Source organism: Rhinopithecus roxellana, chromosome 11 (genome assembly GCF_007565055.1).
Source record: "Rhinopithecus roxellana isolate Shanxi Qingling chromosome 11, ASM756505v1, whole genome shotgun sequence".
In the NCBI taxonomy this organism is placed as follows: Eukaryota; Metazoa; Chordata; class Mammalia; order Primates; family Cercopithecidae; genus Rhinopithecus; species Rhinopithecus roxellana.
The window spans coordinates 133,919,408-133,939,814 of record NC_044559.1 but is presented as its reverse complement, the minus strand read 5'-3'; the positions used below and the strand labels follow the sequence as shown (position 1 = coordinate 133,939,814).

The 20,407-nt window shown below is 52.9% G+C and overlaps 1 protein-coding gene across 1 annotated transcript in view; it reads left to right on the top strand.

The window, feature by feature from the left end:
• The window catches only part of CDH23 (cadherin related 23), a 427,857-nt gene that overhangs the window by 394,971 nt on the left and 12,479 nt on the right, over positions 1–20,407 (top strand). The window contains exons 42-55 of the mRNA XM_030941290.1: positions 2,591–2,724; positions 3,193–3,402; positions 3,932–4,039; positions 5,290–5,392; positions 6,631–6,756; positions 7,474–7,677; positions 9,511–9,969; positions 13,754–13,870; positions 14,996–15,220; positions 15,752–15,921; positions 16,133–16,270; positions 17,294–17,413; positions 19,561–19,738; positions 19,872–20,083. Coding sequence (XP_030797150.1) covers positions 2,591–2,724; positions 3,193–3,402; positions 3,932–4,039; positions 5,290–5,392; positions 6,631–6,756; positions 7,474–7,677; positions 9,511–9,969; positions 13,754–13,870; positions 14,996–15,220; positions 15,752–15,921; positions 16,133–16,270; positions 17,294–17,413; positions 19,561–19,738; positions 19,872–20,083 — 2,504 coding nt within the window. The remainder of the gene's footprint in view (positions 1–2,590; positions 2,725–3,192; positions 3,403–3,931; positions 4,040–5,289; positions 5,393–6,630; positions 6,757–7,473; positions 7,678–9,510; positions 9,970–13,753; positions 13,871–14,995; positions 15,221–15,751; positions 15,922–16,132; positions 16,271–17,293; positions 17,414–19,560; positions 19,739–19,871; positions 20,084–20,407) is intronic.

Here is a 20,407-nt window from a genome sequence, read left to right as displayed (position 1 = left end):
CGGCAGACTAAGAGACAGACCCCCAAAGGAGTGAGAGACGTCTAGGAGTTTCCTGAGGCTGACCTGGGTGGGAGGCTTTCTCCCCCAAGGAAGGAGAAGTAGACATTTAGAGCCCAAAGATAACTCTGGGGTCACTGAGCGCCACCCGCATCTCACAAATGATCAATGAAGGCTGAGAGAGGTGAGGAAGTCCTGATGGTGCTGCCGACATGGGTCATGACATCCACTTCCCACATCTCCTCCCACCTCGGGGTTCATGTTGGTCACTGAAAGGTTGACAGATGCTACAGTCAGCGCCGCTGTCTGAGGAGAGCTGGTTTCACAGTGCACCACTGCATGGAGGGACGTGCCTGGGACCCCAGCTTAAAGGTCGCCTTCCCAACACTGCAGCCTGAGGCTGGAAGGCTGCTTTCTATAGGGAGACAGATGCCAGATTTCTGGGCATTTACCAGCCCCGCTGAGCCCTGAGGAGGAGCTGTGTGCTCAAAGAAGAGCTTGGAGACAGGCCACGTGCACTTGAGCCTTTCCCGCGAGCCCCAGCCTTCTCAGTTGCCCTTTCTAGTCACGCCCATTCCTTGGACCCCTTTCCTACATCCTTATCCTCCCTAAAAGCTCCCCATTCCTTCAGAGGCCTACCTGGGCTCCCTTTTGGGATCAGCACACACAAGGTGGGCCAGGCTTTGTCCAGTACCAGCACAACCCCACGGTGACATCTCTCTATTAGCCCATTTTTCAGATGAGAACATCAAGGCAAGGCTCAGTAACATGCCCAGGGGCACACAGGTATGAAGTCCAGATGCAGACCTAGATATGATTGGATCAAAAGCCTATGCTTTTAACCTCCGGTCTCCAGAAGTTGTGGAGGGATGGGGAAGTCTGGCCCCGGAGCAAGCTGCCGAGGAGGAGAATTTGCACAGGGGAACTAGGCTGGCCCTGCCCCTGGTCCCTTGGGCCTGCCTCCCTGAGCCTTCAAGGGAGTGGTGATGGTGTCTCCTCCTGACTTTGGAAGGAGAGCAGGAGGCCCTCTGCCTGCATATGACCAGGGCTTGAGACAGGGCTGGGAAACCCCTAGAAAGGGAATCCCCAATTCTTTGGAGACCTTGGGGTGTTAGGCTCAGGAAATCCTGCTTTAAGCAGCTTCCGCCCCCCAGGCAGGGTGAAGCCCACTGGGCGGGAAGAGCCTGGGAGCGGAAGGGCTGGTGGGAAATCCCAGCTGCAGGTGGGACTGGGAGGGGCTGTTTTTGTAAATCAGAGTATTAGGAGCTGGGGACAGGGAATTGTGAGTAGGATGTGAAGAGGCAGGCAGAGAAAACTGTGGGGGAGCCTGGGCCCCTGTCCTTGCCTTGTCCTGTGTGCTGTGTGTCCTGGAGCAAGTCAGTGCCTCACTCTGGGCCCTTTCCACCAAGTGTTCAAAGGGAAAGTGAAGGAGGTAACTAACCTTCTCTCCCTTCCATTTCCTGGGGGAATGCAGAGAGGTGGCTTCTCTTCTGCAGGCTCTCCCAGCTCCCTAGCTCACGTCCCCCCGACTTTCTTCCTGCCAGAGCCACAGCCCCCACCATTCTTGCCTCTCCAACTGGGCTTGCGCTTGCTCACTGGTTTCTTTCCCTCTGCCTCTTCCCTCCACCCTCCTTGTTCTAACCCCTCCCCGGTCAGCTCTGAGTGGTGCTGTCTGAAAAGAACACAAGTCCTGTACGAGGCAATGGGTTAAGACCAAGAGCACTGGGTTTGAATCCTAGTCTGTCATTCACTTGCTGTAGGAGTGCAGGCAAGTGGCAGCCCTTCCCTGGGCTCCTGGTTCATTTTCCAAAGGACACAGGGACTGGACAGTCTCTGGGCTGCCTTCCAGGTCAGCATCTGAGAATCTCAGGTTCTTGCTCTGGACTCTCAGACATAGGGTCCTGCAACCCAGTCAAGAAAAGGACTCTGGGGCCACAGGGCCAGTGAGGCTCTTCAGAAATGTCAAGAAAAGGAAATCAGGGTCACCACAGACATAGGGAACCCACTCTGCACTCCAACTATAGCTCAATATGGGGACTGAATAGAGGGCATTGTGAGCTTCCCTGCCCCTCATCCGTCCCCTTCTGCCTGTCCAGTGCCTGCACATTCACCATTAGCAAAGCATTGCTTTGTGGTCAGGTCTGCCCTTCCCAATATCCTTTTTCACAAGCCATGGCTTGTGGGACGGATCATACATTGCAAAGCGCCTGATGCCTTCATTGATCGAGTGTGCTTAGACAGGGGGCGCCAGTGTAGCAAGGAGCCCCCACTTTTTCAACATAACTATCTTACTCAGGTCAGTCTCTGGCCTGCCTGTGGCCCAGGGAAGGAGGCTGCTTGGTCTGGCACATGGGAGCATGAGTGGCCCGCATCCACCTTCACCTCTGGTGGTGATCTGTTACCATCCACCTGCATATCTCAGTCCTTGCAGTTCCCATGAGGAACTGAAGCTGGGGTCACTGGAGGACCCAGGCCCCAGCTGTCCCCCATCTCTGATGAGTGAGGTTTGCTAGAGGAAGCAGGAGGAGTCCTGGGGTCTCTGCAGTTTCTGCCACTGCCCGACTAACTCAGGCCTCTCCTGGGTGGCACCCAGGGGAGTTTGTGATCTCTCCTGTGGAGGGGGTGCTGAGGGTCCGGAAGGACGTGGAGCTGGACCGGGAGACCATCGCCTTCTACAACCTGACCATCTGTGCCCGTGACCGGGGGGTGCCCCCACTCAGCTCCACAGTGAGTCTGGGGGCCCCACCCACTGGCTTCACCTCGCTGCCCCTGTACTTGCCACAGAGATTCTTGTAAACATTGTTACCCTTGTGCCAAGAGAGGCCACAGGTTGCCCTGGAGCCAGGCCAGGCCTGCCCCTGGTGCCCTTAACAGACCTCTCACCTGCACCCAGCACCTCTCTGGGGATGCTGCCTTTCAGCGCCCCCTCTGCACCCACCCCTGCCCCATCACTCCCTTCATCACTGCCCCTCCTCTGCCTCTGCCTTTCCTGCTTCCCTCATCATCCTCTTTTCATCTTCTTGCCTTTTTAATGTTCTTTTTCTTCTTTCTTCCTCTCCCCATTTCTCTTTCTTCTCCATGACCAACTGCGCCCTCCCCCCCTCCATGCTGCCCTTGGCGAACCTCCTCCTTGGTTGCCATGTGCAATATCCCTCACTCTTCCTCCCCTCCCTCCTCCTCCTCTGACTGGCCCAGATGCTGGTGGGGATCCGGGTGCTAGACATCAACGACAACGACCCTGTGCTGCTGAACCTGCCCATGAACATCACCATCAGCGAGAACAGCCCTGTCTCCAGCTTTGTCGCCCATGTCCTGGCCAGCGACGCTGACAGCGGCTGCAATGCACGCCTCACCTTCAACATCACTGCGGGCAACCGCGAGCGGGCCTTCTTCATCAATGCCACGGTAGGGCCAAGACTGACCCCAGGGAGCTTCCCAGGGTTTCCAGTGAAAAAGAGGACCCTGCCCTAGAGGCTTTTCTGCTGCCGCCGTCTGGGCTCCACCAGGCTCCCGTTCCTCCACTGGGATGAGGACATCTCTGTGGGAAGCATGGAATCTTGGATTCCCCAGTGAACCATCTCTGGAGCCCACCTAGAGCCAGCCCTGAGGCTTGTCACGTGCAGAGATGGGACCAGAGCCTGTGGGACCACTTGGTTTAATCAAGACCCACCAAAGTTCTCACTTAACCTCTTGAGGTATCTGTAGCTGGCCAACAACACTATGGGGTCTTCAGAGGGCCATCCCTTAGAAGCAGTAAGGCCTGGGCATCAGTGGGTCACTCTCGCCCTGGTGAGACCCTGCCAGCCCACATTTTTATCTTCTAGACCATCTCTTAGGCAATTTAGGGAGGCTAGGCGAAGCAGTTGGCATCTGTGGGCCAAAGCAGAAAGCAGGGAACGGGTCTCCATGCAGCTCACCACCCTCCACATCCCAGACAGGGATCGTCACTGTGAACCGGCCCCTGGACCGTGAGCGGATTCCAGAGTACAAGCTGACCATTTCTGTGAAGGACAACCCGGAGAACTCACGCATAGCCAGGAGGGTGAGACTGGAGGCCGCTGGTGGGAGTGGGGCTGGGAGCTGGAGGTGCGTGGAGAGAGAACACATCACCCCTCCTGCAGGCAGCATGGCCAGGCTTAGATGCGCAGGCTTTGGAGTGAGCACCTGCTGGGTTCAAATCCCAGTTCTTCCCTTCAGTAGGTGCATGGCTTTGGCGAGTTAAGTCCTCTTGGCCTCCATTTCTCTTCTGCAAAATGAAGATCACACCTACCCCAAAGTTGTGGAAAGGATGAAGGAGCCAATATACATGAAAGCCTCAGCACAGTGCCTGGCACGTGACAAACACTCAGTGAACATCAACTACCATTGTTTCTGCCCCAAACCACTGATACCTGGACACACACTGCATTTGTGCATGGAGCACGTGTGCCTGCATGCACCCATAAGCATGCTCTGAGGTCCTCGAAGGGCTGCGTTTTCCAGGTGGCTCTCCCCTCAAAAGCCAAAGAAATGAGCTCTTGATTAAAGGGAGGTGGATGTTACAAAGCAAACAGTCCCTTTGGGTTGGGGATCAGCTCTGTCCTTCCAGCCCATGAATCTGTAGTAGATCCCTAGCCAGGAGCCTTCGGGCCCAGTTCATCTCAGCTCTGCCCCTGACTAGCTGTGTGGCTCAGCCAAGGTACCACTCTTTCTGGGCCTCAGTTTCCCTATCTGTGTAGCCAGAGGAGACATCAGGCTGGAGAAACTCATAAGCTATATGCGCCTCCCATGTAGTGCTCCTCTGCTTTCTACTCCCTTCTTTTTTTTTTTTTTTTTTTTTTTTTTTTGAGACAGAGTCTCGCTCTGTCACCCAGGCTGAGTGCAGTGGCGCAATCTCGGCTCACTGCAAGCTCTGCCTCCTGGGTTCACACCATTTTCCCACCCTAGCCTCCCGAGTAGCTGGGACTACAGACACCCGCCACCACACCCAGCTAACTTTTTGTGTTTTCAGTAGAGACAAGGTTTCACCATGTTAGCCAGGATGGTCTCGATCTCCTGACCCCGTGATCTGCCCACCTCAGCCTCCCAAAGTGCTGGGATTACAGGCGTGAGCCACCGCACCCGGCCGCATTTTTTCATGTTTCTTGCCCCCTTGTATGTCTTCTTTTGAAAAATGTGAGTTCATGCTGGTGTGGGTTTTTCTGATCATCCACCTCTGTGCCCTGATCCTCTACCTCCCAACCCTCCTCCCACCTGGGTGGGGGGTACTTTGCTGAGCATGACCTACAACCTGCCTCATTCTGCCCCTTGCAGGATTATGACTTGCTTCTGATCTTCCTTTCTGATGAGAATGACAACCACCCCCTCTTCACTAAAAGCACCTACCAGGCAGAGGTGATGGAAAACTCTCCCGCTGGTAGGTCCTGGGCCCGCCTGGGAGCTCCTGCTGTTGCCAGGCGCCACTGGGGCCTGTGGTGCCTGAGCACCTCCCTTAAGCCTGATGGCATAGCTGAACATAGACCCTAGTGGATGCGGGAGGGGAAGGATGGTCTCAACTCCAGGGGATGACGGGCTGGGACTGCCGGGCCTTCTATGAGCACCAAAGAGACTACAGGTCTGGTTGGAAGAGACAGTCGTGGTCATTGTTCCCCAGGGTGGTCTGAGAGCTACCCCACCGTCCCTCAAGAAGGGCGTTTAAGGTGTGAGGACTACCTAGGAGGGGAGTGGGCCCACCCCTCACTACTCCCTCCACCCCAGAAGTGCTGGGCATCCCAGGGGCTTCTGGAAGTCCTGGGGAGCATCTATAATCAGAAGTGGGAGGTCAGGGGGTCCTGGGCAGGCCAGTGTAGCCCTCCCCCGTGTGCACTGACCAGCCTCACCTCCCTTCAGAGGGACAGAATCTCCTCTTTGACGTCCCTTGAGGTGGCACCTGCACTCCTTCAGTCTCCCCAGCCCCTGCTCATCTCTGGCTGGGCGTCCCCCCTAGGTGAATTTCATTCTTAAACCTGTCTGTGTGTATGCTCACACATGTGCCCGTGTGTGTCCATACCAAGGCATGTGCGTGGGGTTACATGTGTGCACAGACACACATAGGCACGTGGGTGCCCACCGATACTCTCGTATGCAGACATGCCCACCTGCAGAGGCACACGAGCGCACAACCAGGGATTCCCAGGCTTGTGCGTGCTTCTGGGCAAGTGCCTGTGGCCACGTGAACACAGAACTTGACGCACACATGTTTGGATTTTTCTAGTCATGTATGGCCAGACCTCCAAAGGTAGAGCATTGTGTGCACACATGTGTAGACAGGCGAGACCCACACATGGGGAGGGGATGTCAGGGAGCCCCAGACCCTCCCGAGGAGCGACCAGCCTCAAAGGCTGCTGGGAAGGCAGGTGTGGTTCTGGGCAGCTGGGGCCTTGCTCACCACTCTCATGTTTTCTCCCCAGCAGGGCTTTGAGGCCGCTCCTCAGGCATCTGCGTTCAGTCTGCCAAGGCTGCCGCAGGCCCGCCCCCAGGGCCTCCCCACCCTGTCCACCTCACCTCCCTCCCCTCTCATCCATCGTCAGCCATGGCTCACCGGGACAGGGCAGGGGAGGTGGGAGGGCAGGGGGCTGGGTTGGTCTTGTGGTGACCCCTCTCCTTCTGGCCCAGGGACCCCTCTCACGGTGCTCAATGGGCCCATCCTGGCCCTGGATGCAGACCAAGACATCTACGCCGTGGTGACCTACCAACTGCTGGGTGCCCAGAGTGGCCTCTTTGACATCAACAGCAGCACCGGTGAGGCCTCTGTGCCACCCAGCACTCCCAGCCTGACTCTAGGGTGGGGATGGCCCCACTGCTGGATTGAGGGCCTCCGTTCTCAGTGCTGGACCGAGGCTGTCCGCGGAGACCCCATTTTTCACAGCCCAGAGTCCCCATCTTGCAGCTGGGTTATATCACCCAGTGGCCTGGCAGGGGGACCTAGGAAGAGGCTTGGAGACGATACACAGGACCTGTTGGTGCACAAACTCTCAGCCTAGGCCGGGAGCCCCCCAGCCCCCTCCCGTCATCTCCCCATGTGCAGGCCAGAGGCTCAGGCCCCTAGTCCAGCAGAAGTAGCCAGAGCAACTTTCCTGTCCTCCAACCAGACCATGTCACATCAGTCTGGTCCTGGACAGGAGGCTGCTTTGGTGACAAGTGCCAACAGGAAAGCACCTCTGTCAACAGAGAAGGTCAACCCTGTGCCCTGGGTCACTCTTCCCAGGCAGGAGTCTTGAAGACAGCAGAGGGCACCTGTAGAGGGGACAACCACAGGAGACGCATGGGGCCCTCCCTAAGCGTGGGTGGTTGAGCCTGTGGGGAAGAAAGTCATTTTGTTACTGCCTCTGCTCCTCTTTCGTCTCTGTCCCCATGGTGCCCCTGTCTTTCTCTGCTCTCTCCCTGTTGGTTCTTGCCCTATCTCCCCACTGCACCCCTTTTCTGTGTGTTTCCCTGGCTGGTGGCACCGGGTGCCAGGTGTGGTGACCGTGAGCTCAGGTGTCATCATTGACCGGGAGGCATTCTTGCCACCCATCCTGGAGCTGCTGCTGCTGGCTGAGGACATCGGGCTGCTCAACAGCACGGCCCACCTGCTCATCACCATCCTGGATGACAATGACAACTGCCCCACCTTTCGCCCTGCCACCCTCACTGTCCACCTGCTAGAGAACTGCCCACCTGGTAAGCGGGGGACAGGCCCTAGTACCCCACAACCAGGGGCCAGTTGGTGGTCACAGGGGACTGGAGCCTCAGGTTGGACACAGAGTATGCCTCTAGTGGGGAGAAAGATGGGCAGCAGGGTGAGTAGAGAGCACACTGGAGAGGGAGTCAGGAGACCTGGGCCCCTGCTTCTCTCCTCTGAGCTTCCATATCTTGTCTGCAAAGCAAGATTCTTTTTTTCTTTCTTTTTTTTTTTGAGATTGAGTTTCACTCTTGTTGCCCAGGCTGGAGTGCAATGGCACAACCTCGGCTCACTGCAACCTCCACCTCCCAGGTTCAAGTGATTCCCCTGCATCAGCCTCCTGAGTAGCTGGGATTACAGGGGCCCACCACCACACCCAGCTAATTTTTGTATTTTTAGTAGAGACGGGGTTTTACCCTGTTGCTCAGGCTGGTTGTAAACTCCTGACCTCAGGTGATCCACCTGCCTCAGCCTCCGAAAGTGCTGGGATTACAGGCGTGAGCCACCACACCGGCCTACAAGATTCTTAAGTATTCTCCATCTGAATTCCCAAATGGAAAGACTGACTATTTTAAAGTCAAAATAGGATCAACATGATTCCCATCAAAATCAAAATATAACTTCTGGAAGAATAAGAAAATTTTGAAAAACATAAGTATAATAAGTCAGATTTGGCTTGCCAGATTTTATAACACATTACAAAGCTATAGTATTTAAGGCCGTGCAATATGGGCCCAAGACTCCAGGACGAAGTAGCCCAGAAACAGATACTGGTAAATTAAAGAATAAAATATGATGTGATAAAGGAAGCAATGAAGCCAATGGGGAGGCTACTTATTCAGTGTGCAAAAAACCTATTTAATCTAATCAATTAGATCTAATTATTATAATCTGCATGTAATCTAACATCATAATAATCTAATATTTAGTGTAGATTCTCCCCCATATCAGATATCAAAATACAAACGAAAAGAAAATATTAAAAAGTGGAAAACACTAAACAATAAATGAAGAAAATTTAGGTGAATAACTCATTTCTGGATAAGAAGGTTCTAAGCATAAAAGAAACGAAAGAACTCAAAAGGAAAAATATTAAATTTCTATGCATGCTAATTTAAACCTTGTTACATCAAATAGTTAGAGCCAATATTGAAAGGCAAACAATAAACAGAAAAATATACTTGTCTCCGTCCAGGCGCGGTGGCTCACGCCTGTAATCCCAGAACTTTGGAAGACTGAGGCAGGTGGATCACTTGAGGTCTGGAGTTCCAGACCAGGCTGACCAACATGGCAAAACCCTGTCTCTACTAAAAATACAAAAAATTAGCTAGGCGTGGTGCTGGGTGCCTGTAATCCCAGCTACTCAGGAGTCTGCTGCATGAGAATTGCTTGAACCTGGGAGGCGGAGGTTGCAGTAAGCCCAGATCACACCACTGCACTCCAGCCTAGGTGACAGCATGAGAATCCATCTCAAAAAAAAAAAAAGTATACATATATATATATATATATGTATATATATATATATTTGTCTCAAGTTGTCATAATTATATGACTTGTATAACTGACAGAAAAATGAGCAAAAGACAAAAGCAGACCATTTGCTGAAGATACAACTAATTATTACATTCTAAAATATTATTTAATCCAAGAATATAAAATAAAATAATATTCCATTTTCCTATAAAATTGCACGTATGAAAAAGGTATAAAAGAAAATGCTGTCAAAGCTGTCGTGAGAAGGGGACTCCTGTACATCACCAACAAATGTGTCTTGGTAGCTCTTTCTGGAAGAGACCACTGTGCGCAGCTACTCCCTGTTCCCTCCCCAACAGGATTCTCAGTCCTTCAAGTCACAGCCACAGATGAGGACAGTGGGCTCAATGGAGAGCTGGTCTACCGAATAGAAGCTGGGGCTCAGGACCGCTTCTTCATTCACCCGGTCACCGGGGTCATCCGTGTTGGCAATGCCACCATCGACAGAGAGGAGCAGGAGTCCTACAGGCTAACGGTGGTGGCCACCGACCGGGGCACCATTCCTCTCTCGGGCACAGCCATCATCACCATCCTGATCGATGACATCAATGACTCTCGCCCCGAGTTCCTCAACCCCATCCAGACAGTGAGCGTACTGGAGTCGGCCGAGCTGGGCACTATCATTGCCAATGTCACGGCCATTGACCGTGACCTCAACCCAAAGCTAGAGTACCACATTGTCGGCATTGTGGCCAAGGACGACACTGATTGCCTGGTGCCCGACCAGGAGGATGCCTTTGCTGTGAATATCAACACAGGTACAAGGGCCTGCACCCCTCCCACCTCCCTCCCGGCTCCCAGTCCTGTCTCCTTACTCCCTGCTTCCCCCTTCTTTCTCCTTCTTTCTCTTTCTTTGCCGCTCCGTTGCTACTCTCTTCTCTCCCCTTCCCCTGGAGGGAAACCAGATACCTCCTTCTCTTTTCCATCTCTCCCCTTGCTCCTTCTTTCTCTGCTTTCTCTTTCTCCTCCTCCCTTGAGCAGCTCCTCTGGCCTTCCTGATTCCCTCACCCTACCAGTGTATGAGAGCACCTGTCTCACCACACTCATGCCAGCATTAAATACGATAACATTTTCATGTTGGGCAATTTTAAAGGAAAGTAACACCTTGTTTGTTCTTTTGTTTTTGGTTTTGGTTTTGGTTTTTTTTGAGATGGAATTTTGCTCTTGTTGCCTAGGCTGGAGTGCAATGGTGCAATCTCGGCTCACTGCAACCCCTGCCTCCCAGGTTCAAGCAATTCTACTGCCTCAGCCTCCTGAGTAACTGAGATTACAGGCATGCACCACCACACCCAACTTATTTTTGTATTTTTAGTAGAGACAGGGTTTCACCATGTTGGTCAGGCTGGTCTTGATCATGCTGACCTCAGATGATCCATCTGCCTTAGCCTCCCAAAGTGCTGCGATTACAGGCGTGAGTCACTGCACCCAACCGTGATACCTTGTTTAACATGCATTTCTTTCTTTTTTTTTTTTTTTTTTTTGAGACAGAGTCTTGCTCTGCCACCCAGGCTGGAGTGCAGTGGCCGGATCTCAGCTCACTGCAAGCTCCGCCTCCTGGGTTTACACCATTCTCCTGCCTCAGCCTCCCAAGTAGCTGGGACTACAGGCGCCCGCCTCGTCGCCCGGCTAGTTTTTTGTATTTTTAAGGAGAGACAGGGTTTCACCGTATTAGCCAGGATGGTCTCGATCTCCTGACCTCGTGATCCGCCCGTCTCGGCCTCCCAAAGTGCTGGGATTACAGGCTTGAGCCACCGCACCCGGCCCCTTAACATGCATTTCTTTACTAACGAGGTGGCTGAATACTTTCTTCATATGTATGCTGGCCATTTAAATCCTCTGCAAGTTGCATGCAGATCAATGATTTTCTTATGCTGTCACGAAACTAACAGAACCATGGCTTATCTTTCACAATGTATGCAGCTTATTGTAATGCTGATGGTTTTATCATTTTCCCCAAAGTTCAGTGTTTTCTCCTTTGGGGAGTTAGGAAAGGGACATGAATGTGATTGGTGTACCTCTTGGAAGGCCCAGAGGAGTGATAGAGAAATCAACATGGCTGTGACAAAGCACTAAAACAGCAGTAAGATATCAGTTTTTCACACGTGATTAGCAGACTTTAGGATGCTGGACAATGTTGATATTGATGATAGTGTGGGGACATTGAAACCCTCATGCACTGCTGTAGGAGTTGTGACTGATTCCACTGTCTGGATAGCAATCTAGCATAAGGTACACTTGTACCATCATTACCCAGTATATGTTCCAGAGAAAGTCTCAGGGCATTAATGAAACTGTCTGAGGATGCTCACTGCAGTGTTATTGGTGATGGTGGAGTTGGGGCCATGCAGGTGTCCATTTCTGGGAGACTGAAGAGTAAAATATTGTGGGCGCACATCATGGGGGTACCAGCCAGCAGTGCCAGCAGTGAGAAGCAATAAATTAGACACACACAGAGCAATGTAGATGGATCTTAATAATAAGTATTATTAGAAAAGGATAAGAAATGGGATGAGATATATGTCACTGCACCATTTCCATAAATGTAAAATACATACAAAATAATGCATGATTTTCAGGAATACTTTTATTAACAAAAAATATACTTCAATACATGACAATGACTGCCTGAAGGGAGAAGGAAAGGAGAGCGGAGTATGGGGATGAAAGGGAGTAGACGCACACATAAAACAAGAGAGGTGCTGGTGGTCATAGTGTGCAGCCAGCCAAAGAACATGATGACCTCAATCTGCATTTGAGGCCCAAAGGGAAACAGAAGAAGAAAAAAACACGAGCACTAGGAGAAGTTAGACATAACCAGCTACATCCCAGGTTAGCAAAATTCCTGACTGCACGGGTTGGTCAGGACCATGGAGAGCTGCTCCACGTCCCTGCTCAACTTGAGGCTCTGCTCAATGCCTACTGCTTTTCTCTTTCCTGTTCCCCCTTCCTCCAACTGACTCTCTTCTCTATTTTTCTTTCCAGTGTCTTCTCTGCCCCCTCCTCCTCAGCCCCCCACTCCTCCCTTGCCCACTTTTCTCCCTTTTCTTCTTGCCAGAGCCTCAGCCCCTGAGCTCTCCACTCCAAATGGGCTTCCACTTGCTCCCCTGGTTTCCTTCCCAGTGTCTCTTCCCCTCCCCACTCCCTGTTTCCACCCCTCCTTCCCCCGACCCCGTCAGCTCTGAGTCCCCACCATCCTCCCTGCCCTGCTCTGCTCCATTCCTGCTGCACCCTGAACTAACTGATGTTAACCCTCTTCTCTCTTCCTCACGGCTGGCAGGCCCACAGGTTTGAGCTCTGTTTCTCTGTCACTTCCCACCTCATCTCTTCTCTGCCTCACCCCACTGCCTTCCTCCATGCCCACCACACCCCCACCACCCTTCCTGTCCTGTGGGGCCCGGGCCAAGGCCGTGGCCCAGCCTTTGCAGACTGAACGCAGCCGCCCTCTCCCCATCCTCGCTCCCCAGCCTGGGGGACAGGGAGCGAGAGTAGGAAGAGGAGGAGGAGGAGGAGGCGGCCCAGGGTAAGTGACTACCCCATGGCTGGGGACCCACGGAGGACAGAAGCCCAGCAGGGGGATCTGCCAAGGGGGAAGGGAATCTCAGAGACCCCCGTACCTGAGAGGGAGAGGAAGTCTCACTCTGGGATGAAGCCAGTGGGAGGAGAAGCCACCAGGCCCTCTAACAGGCAGGAACAAGAAAGGTCCCAAGAAAGCCAGCACTGAGGTCAGCCAAACTAGGTCTGTCCAGTCCCAGCCCATGCTTCTAGGGGGTTCCTCTCTGGTTTGGGGAGCAGGCAGGGACTGTGGGAGGCAGTGCATAGAACAGAAGGAAACCCCTTGCTAGGACTGCCATGGAACCAATGCTCCTGTCCCACAATCAGTCCATGTCACTCCCTATTTAATCAAAACAAAGGGATGGACCTGAAGTATCCAGATGGTCCCACCACTGTCCCCTCCAGGGAACCCCTCAGGGCTTTTCAGCTACCATGACTTTCTTTCAAACGTGATCTCCCTAGAATCTAAGCATTTTTAAAATTGTGGTAAAATACATATAACGAAATTTACAATTTTAACCACTTTTTAAGTGTAGAGTCCGGTAGTGTTAAGTACATTTGCATTGTTAGGGAATACAGCAGTTTTTAAACAAGCAATTACATAGCTTCTGTGTGCCAGGCACTGTTCTAAGTACTTTACAAATGGAAGCTCATTTTGTTTTTCTAATCCTCAAAATAGTAGGGGATTGAGAAAAGGATGGGTTGACAGTCAGTAGTGTAATTATCTTGTTTTACAAACGAGGACAGAGGTGCAGAGAGGTGACATAACTTCCCCAACATCACCTGGCTAGTAAGCATCATAGGAGGGGCAGAACCACGTGCCCTCAGCTTATGAGGAGTCTGTGGGCCCACCCCAGCCACAAGTCCCAGAATCCACTGGGGACCATCATCCTCTGTGGGGAATGGGAGGGTTTGGCCAGGAGCACCCCTGGGAAGGGCTGATTTTAGGGGGTTCTTCTCAGGCTGAACCTGGCCTGGTCTGGTCCACAGGATCTGTAATGGTGAAGTCCCCCCTGAACCGGGAGCTGGTTGCCACCTATGAGGTCACTCTCTCAGTGATTGACAATGCCAGCGACCTACCAGAGCGCTCTGTCAGTGTGCCAAATGGTAAGGTTCCCTGCAGACATCTCTCATTGGTCACTCAGAGCCAATCAGGGCAGGGGGCAGGTGGGGAATAGGCACTGGTCTGTCCCCACGGAGGGAGCAACAAGACCCAGTTGCTCCAGGAGCCAGGAGTCAGGCAACACAAGAGGCATGGAAGGTGGCAGCCACTATGAGGCCCAGGATGGTGATAGCTACATAGAGCTCAGCAGTGGAGGATCCAGAAGCTCAGAATTGTGTGTGATCTGAACCCCCAGGCTCAGAGTAGGAAGGAGGCTTGGTAGAGACTGGAAAGGATTAAGAAAAAATGGTTTGACAGAGGCTTAGGTTCAGCCAGCAGAACTGGTAATCAGGGTGTGGCTAGGATGTGAGATGGGAAACCCATGATCTTATAGGAAGCCACAGGGTTAGCACAGAGGAAGCAAAGAGCGAGGCGAGGTGACCTTAGGCCACAGACACTGCTTTGAGGATGCAGGCACTTACAGTGGAGAATGAAGGGGCCTAGTGTTACCTTCTGCCAGTCGGGCCCAGGCCACCCTGCCTGCAGCCTGAGGCATGGGCTGGGAGGGGGAGGCAGAGGGGTGGATTTTGTGTGGGCAGACCGAGAGTTGAGAGGGGGAAGTGGGATGGGGTGGCCTCAAGTTGCCTCGGACATGAGGCAGAGACAGCTGCTGTGGGGGAAGCCAGGCCTGGCAGATGTTGACTGCTTATCTTCACAGCCCAGAAGGCCACATTTTCCGGAAGGAAGGGCAGACTTGGTCATCTCTTCTGTGTCAGAGGCTCAGATGGTTAAGGGCCCAGGCCGGTTACATAGAGGGGACAGCTCAGACAGGATCTAGGATCTTAAAGATGATCTTACCCTACGTCATTAAGCAGGTTAGGAAACCAGGGCACAGAAAGGGCCAAGGGCTCCACCAGGGTCACCTAGCCCTTCCTCTTATGGAACAGCAAGTTAGTAGACCACTGGAAAGGCTCTTGTCCTGCAGCCTGAGGGTCAGGTCAATCCTCAGGGGGCCTCCGGGGGGCTGTGGGATGCTGCCATGCTCTCCCAGCTTGGCTGAGCCTAAGGAAGACCTGGACCAGCCACACTGGTGTCCTTCCCCTCTCCCTCACTCCCGGCCTCCACCCCAGCCAAGCTGACTGTCAACGTCCTGGACGTCAATGACAATACGCCCCAGTTCAAGCCCTTTGGGATCACCTACTACACGGAGCGGATCCTGGAGGGGGCCACCCCCGGGACAACGCTCATTGCTGTGGCAGCTGTGGACCCTGACAAGGGCCTCAATGGGCTGGTCACCTACACCCTGCTGGACCTGGTGCCCCCAGGCTACGTCCAGCTGGAGGACTCCTCAGCCGGTAGGTCAGAAATCTGTCAGAGGAGGGCTGGGGGCATATATCTGTGCTTGCTTAGCCCCCAGGAGGGACCATAGCCTCTCCGTGGCCCCTCAGTGGACTGGGCCAGATCCAAGATGGCCGACATTCCATGCCAGATTCCAGATGCCCAAACCAGGGGAAGGGACAGAGTGCTTACTCCTGGGTTGGGATGGAAGCCTCTTGATGTCTGCCAGAAACCTGGGATATCCCACCAGCCAAGCTCCTACTATTAGTACCACTGAGGAAGCAGGAAGGCCAAGAAGGAGGTGTCTCCGGTCCTGGGCTAATTGATGTTCATCCCTGTGACTGGGAGAAGCTTTTTCACCCTTCATAAGAAAAACTGGACACCAGTCCCTCCCTGCTGTGTGCCCTGCCGCTGGGCAGTGCTGCCCAACCACCCTCCTTCAAGTGACCACACCTGGCCCTCGGAGTCCAGGTCCTTCCCCTCATACTTTGGAGAGCTGCCATGAATGAGCCATGGCCAAAATGGCCATGGGAGCCTCTGTGTCTTAGGGAAGGTCATTGCCAACTGGACAGTGGACTACGAGGAGGTGCACTGGCTCAACTTTACTGTGAGGGCCTCAGACAACGGGTCCCCACCCCGGGCAGCTGAGATCCCTGTCTACCTGGAGATCGTGGACATCAATGACAACAACCCCATCTTTGACCAGCCCTCCTACCAGGTGAGTGGCCAGGCCACAGACTGGGTCCAGGACCTGTGGCCATTCCTTGGGGTCTTTGGGCGTCTTCCTCTCCCACCCTGCCAGCCTCTAACCCACCTGGGAGTGCTCAGCCCACGAGCAGCTTGATGCCCGCTTCAGTGAGTTCTAGGGCTGTGCTCGGGCTCTGGGACTGACCTTGGCCTACTCTTTCTCCCTGCCCACTGGGCTCCAGGAGGCGGTCTTTGAGGATGTGCCTGTGGGCACAGTCATCCTGACAGTCACTGCCACTGATGCTGACTCAGGCAACTTTGCACTCATTGAGTACAGCCTTGGAGATGGAGAGGGCAAGTTTGCCATCAACCCTACCACGGTGAGCAGTGATGGAGGGCCTGGAATCTAGAAGTGGGAAGGACTCAGGGTCAGAGACTGAGCGGCCACCAAAAGTATTGCAGTGATCCCTCTGGGTCTTGTCACCTGGACATCTGCAGCCCCAGAGGTTCTTTAGCCAAGTCAGCAAACCCTGTTCTCAGAGTCCCAGACATATGTCAGACTGCAGCCTTTCTTCAACAGATGTTGAAGAAGATGTCTCAACAGATGTTGAAGGAAGTGGCCAAGTCTTTTGGAATGAGCTCTTTGTGGGACTTCTGAGATGTGTCCTCTGCACACTAAAAATGCATGATTGAAGTCCATGGGGCTACTTTTTGAGATAGTCAGAAAAGACGCATGGGAAGCACTGCAGAAAGTGGGCACAGTGTCTGAGCACCTACTGTATATATGGCCCTATACTCAGTGCTGGGGAAGGGAGGATGCCCCAAAGGGTGCCTCCCACATGCTTCCTTGAATCTCAGACCTGTGGAAGAGCCGAAATTCAAGAGAAAAGATGGGTGATGATTTCAAATGTCTGCTAATTGGTTCAAAGCTGTTATTTTCAGTATAGAGAGAGAGCCCTGTGGCCTAGGGCTCGCTGGTCAGGCAGGGCCTTCCCCAGTTGCTGGGGCTGGAACTGGACTTTCCCTTCCACTGCCCTGCTCTGCCTACATCATCTGGCACTCTGCCCTTTCAGCAGGGTTCACTCCTTCCTGCTTGGTATGAGCCATCAGACATGGCTCCAGGCCTGGCATTAAGATAATTGAACATTTGTGGGGTACCTACTATATGCTATTTCCTGGTCAGGCAGGTAGCTGCAGGCTGGGCTGGTCACCCCATCCCCAGGTAGGCTGGGGTAGTGAGAGCAAGAAGAGCCGCTAGAATGGGAGCTTCCTGGGGGCAGGAGTTATTGTCTCTTTTGTTCAGTGTCAAATCTCCAGACCCCATACAGCATCTGGCCATAGCAGGTGCTCAATAAATATCTTTTGAATGATTGAAGGACCTAAAGCCACCCTCTCCCTACTAGGGTGACATCTATGTGCTGTCTTCTCTGGACCGGGAGAAGAAGGACCACTATATCCTGACTGCCTTGGCCAAAGACAACCCTGGGGATGTAGCCAGCAACCATCGTGAAAATTCAGTGCAGGTGAGGGGAGCTAACCTGGGCCAGGGACAACAGGAACTGGGGTTGTGGAGGCAACAAGCAAAGCCTCTAGCGAGTGGACTGCTACAGATTGGGAGCAAAGCCACCCAGTCCCCTTTGAGACACAGTGACAGAAAGGAGAAGGCAAGAGCGTGACTGGATGGGTTGTAACCCATGACTGTGGCCTAGGAAGACAGGGACCCTCTGGGAGAAATCTTTGCCAAACTGCTGTTTGGCAAAATATTTTGGCAAATAGGCAGCTAAACATACCTGGGTGTAACCCAAATAATGCTTGGGGCTCCACATGGCCCAGTATCACCATAGTGTTCCATTGAAAGAAACACAGTCCAGAAACCAAACATAATTATGAAGGAATCATGTTTATTTATGTCTCTCTCTCTTCTTTTTTTTTTTTTTTTTTTTTTTGAGATGGAGTTTCCCTCTCGTTGCCCAGGGTGGAGTGCAATGACGCGATCTGGCTCACCGCAACCTCCACCTCCCGGTTCAAGCGATTGTCCTGCCTCAGCCTCCTGAGTAGCTGCGATTACAGGAATGCACCACCACGCCCGGCTAATTTTGTATTTTTAGTAGAGACAGGGTTTCTCCATGTTGGTCAGACTGGTCTCGAACTCCCGACCGCAGGTGATTCACCTGCCTCAGCCTCCCAAAGTGCTGGGATTATAGACTTGAGCCACTGAGCCTGGCCTAGTTATGTCTCTTAAAGAATACTAATGAGGGCTCCAAGTCACAACCCCATTCCCATTCCAATGTCCACACAGCTATTCTGAAGCCAGCATCTCACCCTCTTGGCTCTCAATCCCCTTTTCTATGCAAAGTCCTAGGCCTCAAGGTTTTGCGTCCTCTTTCTCTCTCCTCCCTTCTTCTGCCTTTGGCAGACCTATCTTTCTGTACGTAATACTCACTTCTCCCTCACAATAAACTCATCATCTGAAGGAAACTCTCTTGTAAGGTCGGGGGTGTGAACAGCTGAATGGGCCAAGAACACTTCTTTTTGGCAGGTAGAGAGGGCTGGGAACACATGCACACATCCGAACCTCATCCCTGTCACATATGCATGTGCTGTGTTGGGAAAAGCACAGTATTTGGGGTCAGAAGACTCATGTTCCATGAGCTGAGCACACTACCTTTGTCAGTTAACCTCTCTGAGCCTGTGTTGTCAAATCTGCAAAGGAGGGTACAGATGTGCAATTGGGGACATGAGGTGGTTTGAAAGTGGTTTGTGCACTGAAAGGGGATCTTTAAAGTCACTGCTGTTGGCCGGAGCATGGTGGCTCATACCTGTAATCCCAGCACTTTGAGAGGGCTAGGCGAGGGGATCACCTGAGGTTAGGAGTTCAAGACCAGCCTGGCCAACATGGTGAAAACCTGTCTCTACTAGAAATACAAAAATTAGCCAGGTGTGGTGGTGCGTGCCTGTAATTCCAGCTACTTGGGAGGCTGAGGCAGGAGAATCGCTTGAACCCAGGAGGTGGAGGTTGCAGTGAGCTGAGATTGCACCATTGTGCTCCAGCCTGGGTGACAAGAGCAAAACTCCATCAAAAAAAAAAAATGAAGTCACTGCTATGAAGGGCTCTGATAAGGATGCAGTTCAGGCAGGTCCCAGCAACCTGGGAACAAAGGCCCCATGGTTTGCTGTGTCCATAAGACCTGCCCTAGACTGGGAGGTCAGTTAGGGAAGCCAAGTCTCAGGCCAGACACAAATCCCAGTCAAGAGAAGCCTTGGGGAGTGGAGGAATGCCACCAAACCAGCACTAAGGGACAGAGATTAGAGCCAGATTTATAGGGCCACTGTGGGGAGTAGCAAGGAACAAAAGTAGGAGGTGTGACGGGATAAGGGGTTTCTGCTTCAGGGCCCAGGTGCAGATTACCTGTTAACCACTGTTATAGTTGTTGAGTGTTTATTGAGCTAGGCACTGTGCCAAGGATCTAGGATTGTGCAGCCAAGGAAACTGAGGCTCAGGGGGTTAAATAAGTTGCTTCAAATCAGACTCCAACACATTAGAAGATATTACCTCCCTCCCAGGCTGGTGCCTGTCCTTCCTCTATCCGGGCTTACTCCTGCATGACCAGGTCCCCTGTGGCAGCCCCATCCTACTCGTCACCTTTAGCTTTGACCTCCCTCCACCCAGGTGGTGATCCATGTGCTGGATGTCAATGACTGCCGGCCACAGTTCTCCAAGCCCCAGTTCAGCACAAGTGTGTATGAGAATGAGCCGGCGGGCACCTCGGTCATCACCATGATGGCCACTGACCAGGATGAAGGTCCTAATGGAGAGTTGACCTACTCACTCGAGGGCTCTGGCGTGGGTATGTGGCCTTCCTTGGACACCCGTGATGCCTTGCGGGGTGGGAGGGGCAGGCCTGCCACCCCAGGCCAGGAGTAGAGGGAAGGGTAAGAAGGACGTCTCAACCAGAGCTACTCTCCTGCTCCCACTGCCAGAGGCCTTCCATGTGGACATGGACTCGGGCCTGGTGACCACACAGCGGCCACTGCAGTCCTACGAGAGGTTCAATCTGACCGTGGTGGCCACAGATGGCGGAGAGCCCCCACTCTGGGGCACCACCATGCTCCTGGTGGAGGTCATCGACGTCAATGACAACCGCCCTGTCTTTGTGCGCCCACCCAATGGCACCATCCTCCACATCAGAGAGGTACTCCTGCCCCCAGGGCCTCCTGCCCACAGTATTTCCTTCTTCCAGCTGTGGCCTAGAAGAGTGGAAGCACCACACTCTAAAGGTGGGGAAACTTGGCTTCAGGAAAGTAGCTCCAGGAAAAAAAAAAGGAAAAAAAAACTTTTTTAATTAAAAAAAGTTTATTGAGGTGGGGAAGCTGAGGCCAGAGAAGGAAGCAGACCTGTCCAGTGCCAAACAGGGTGGTATTGAACAGTGGTTAGTATATAGGCTGTGCTAGTAAAAGATCTTTGGTTTAGCCGGGTGCAGTGGCTCATGCCTATAATCCCAGCACTTTGGGAGGCC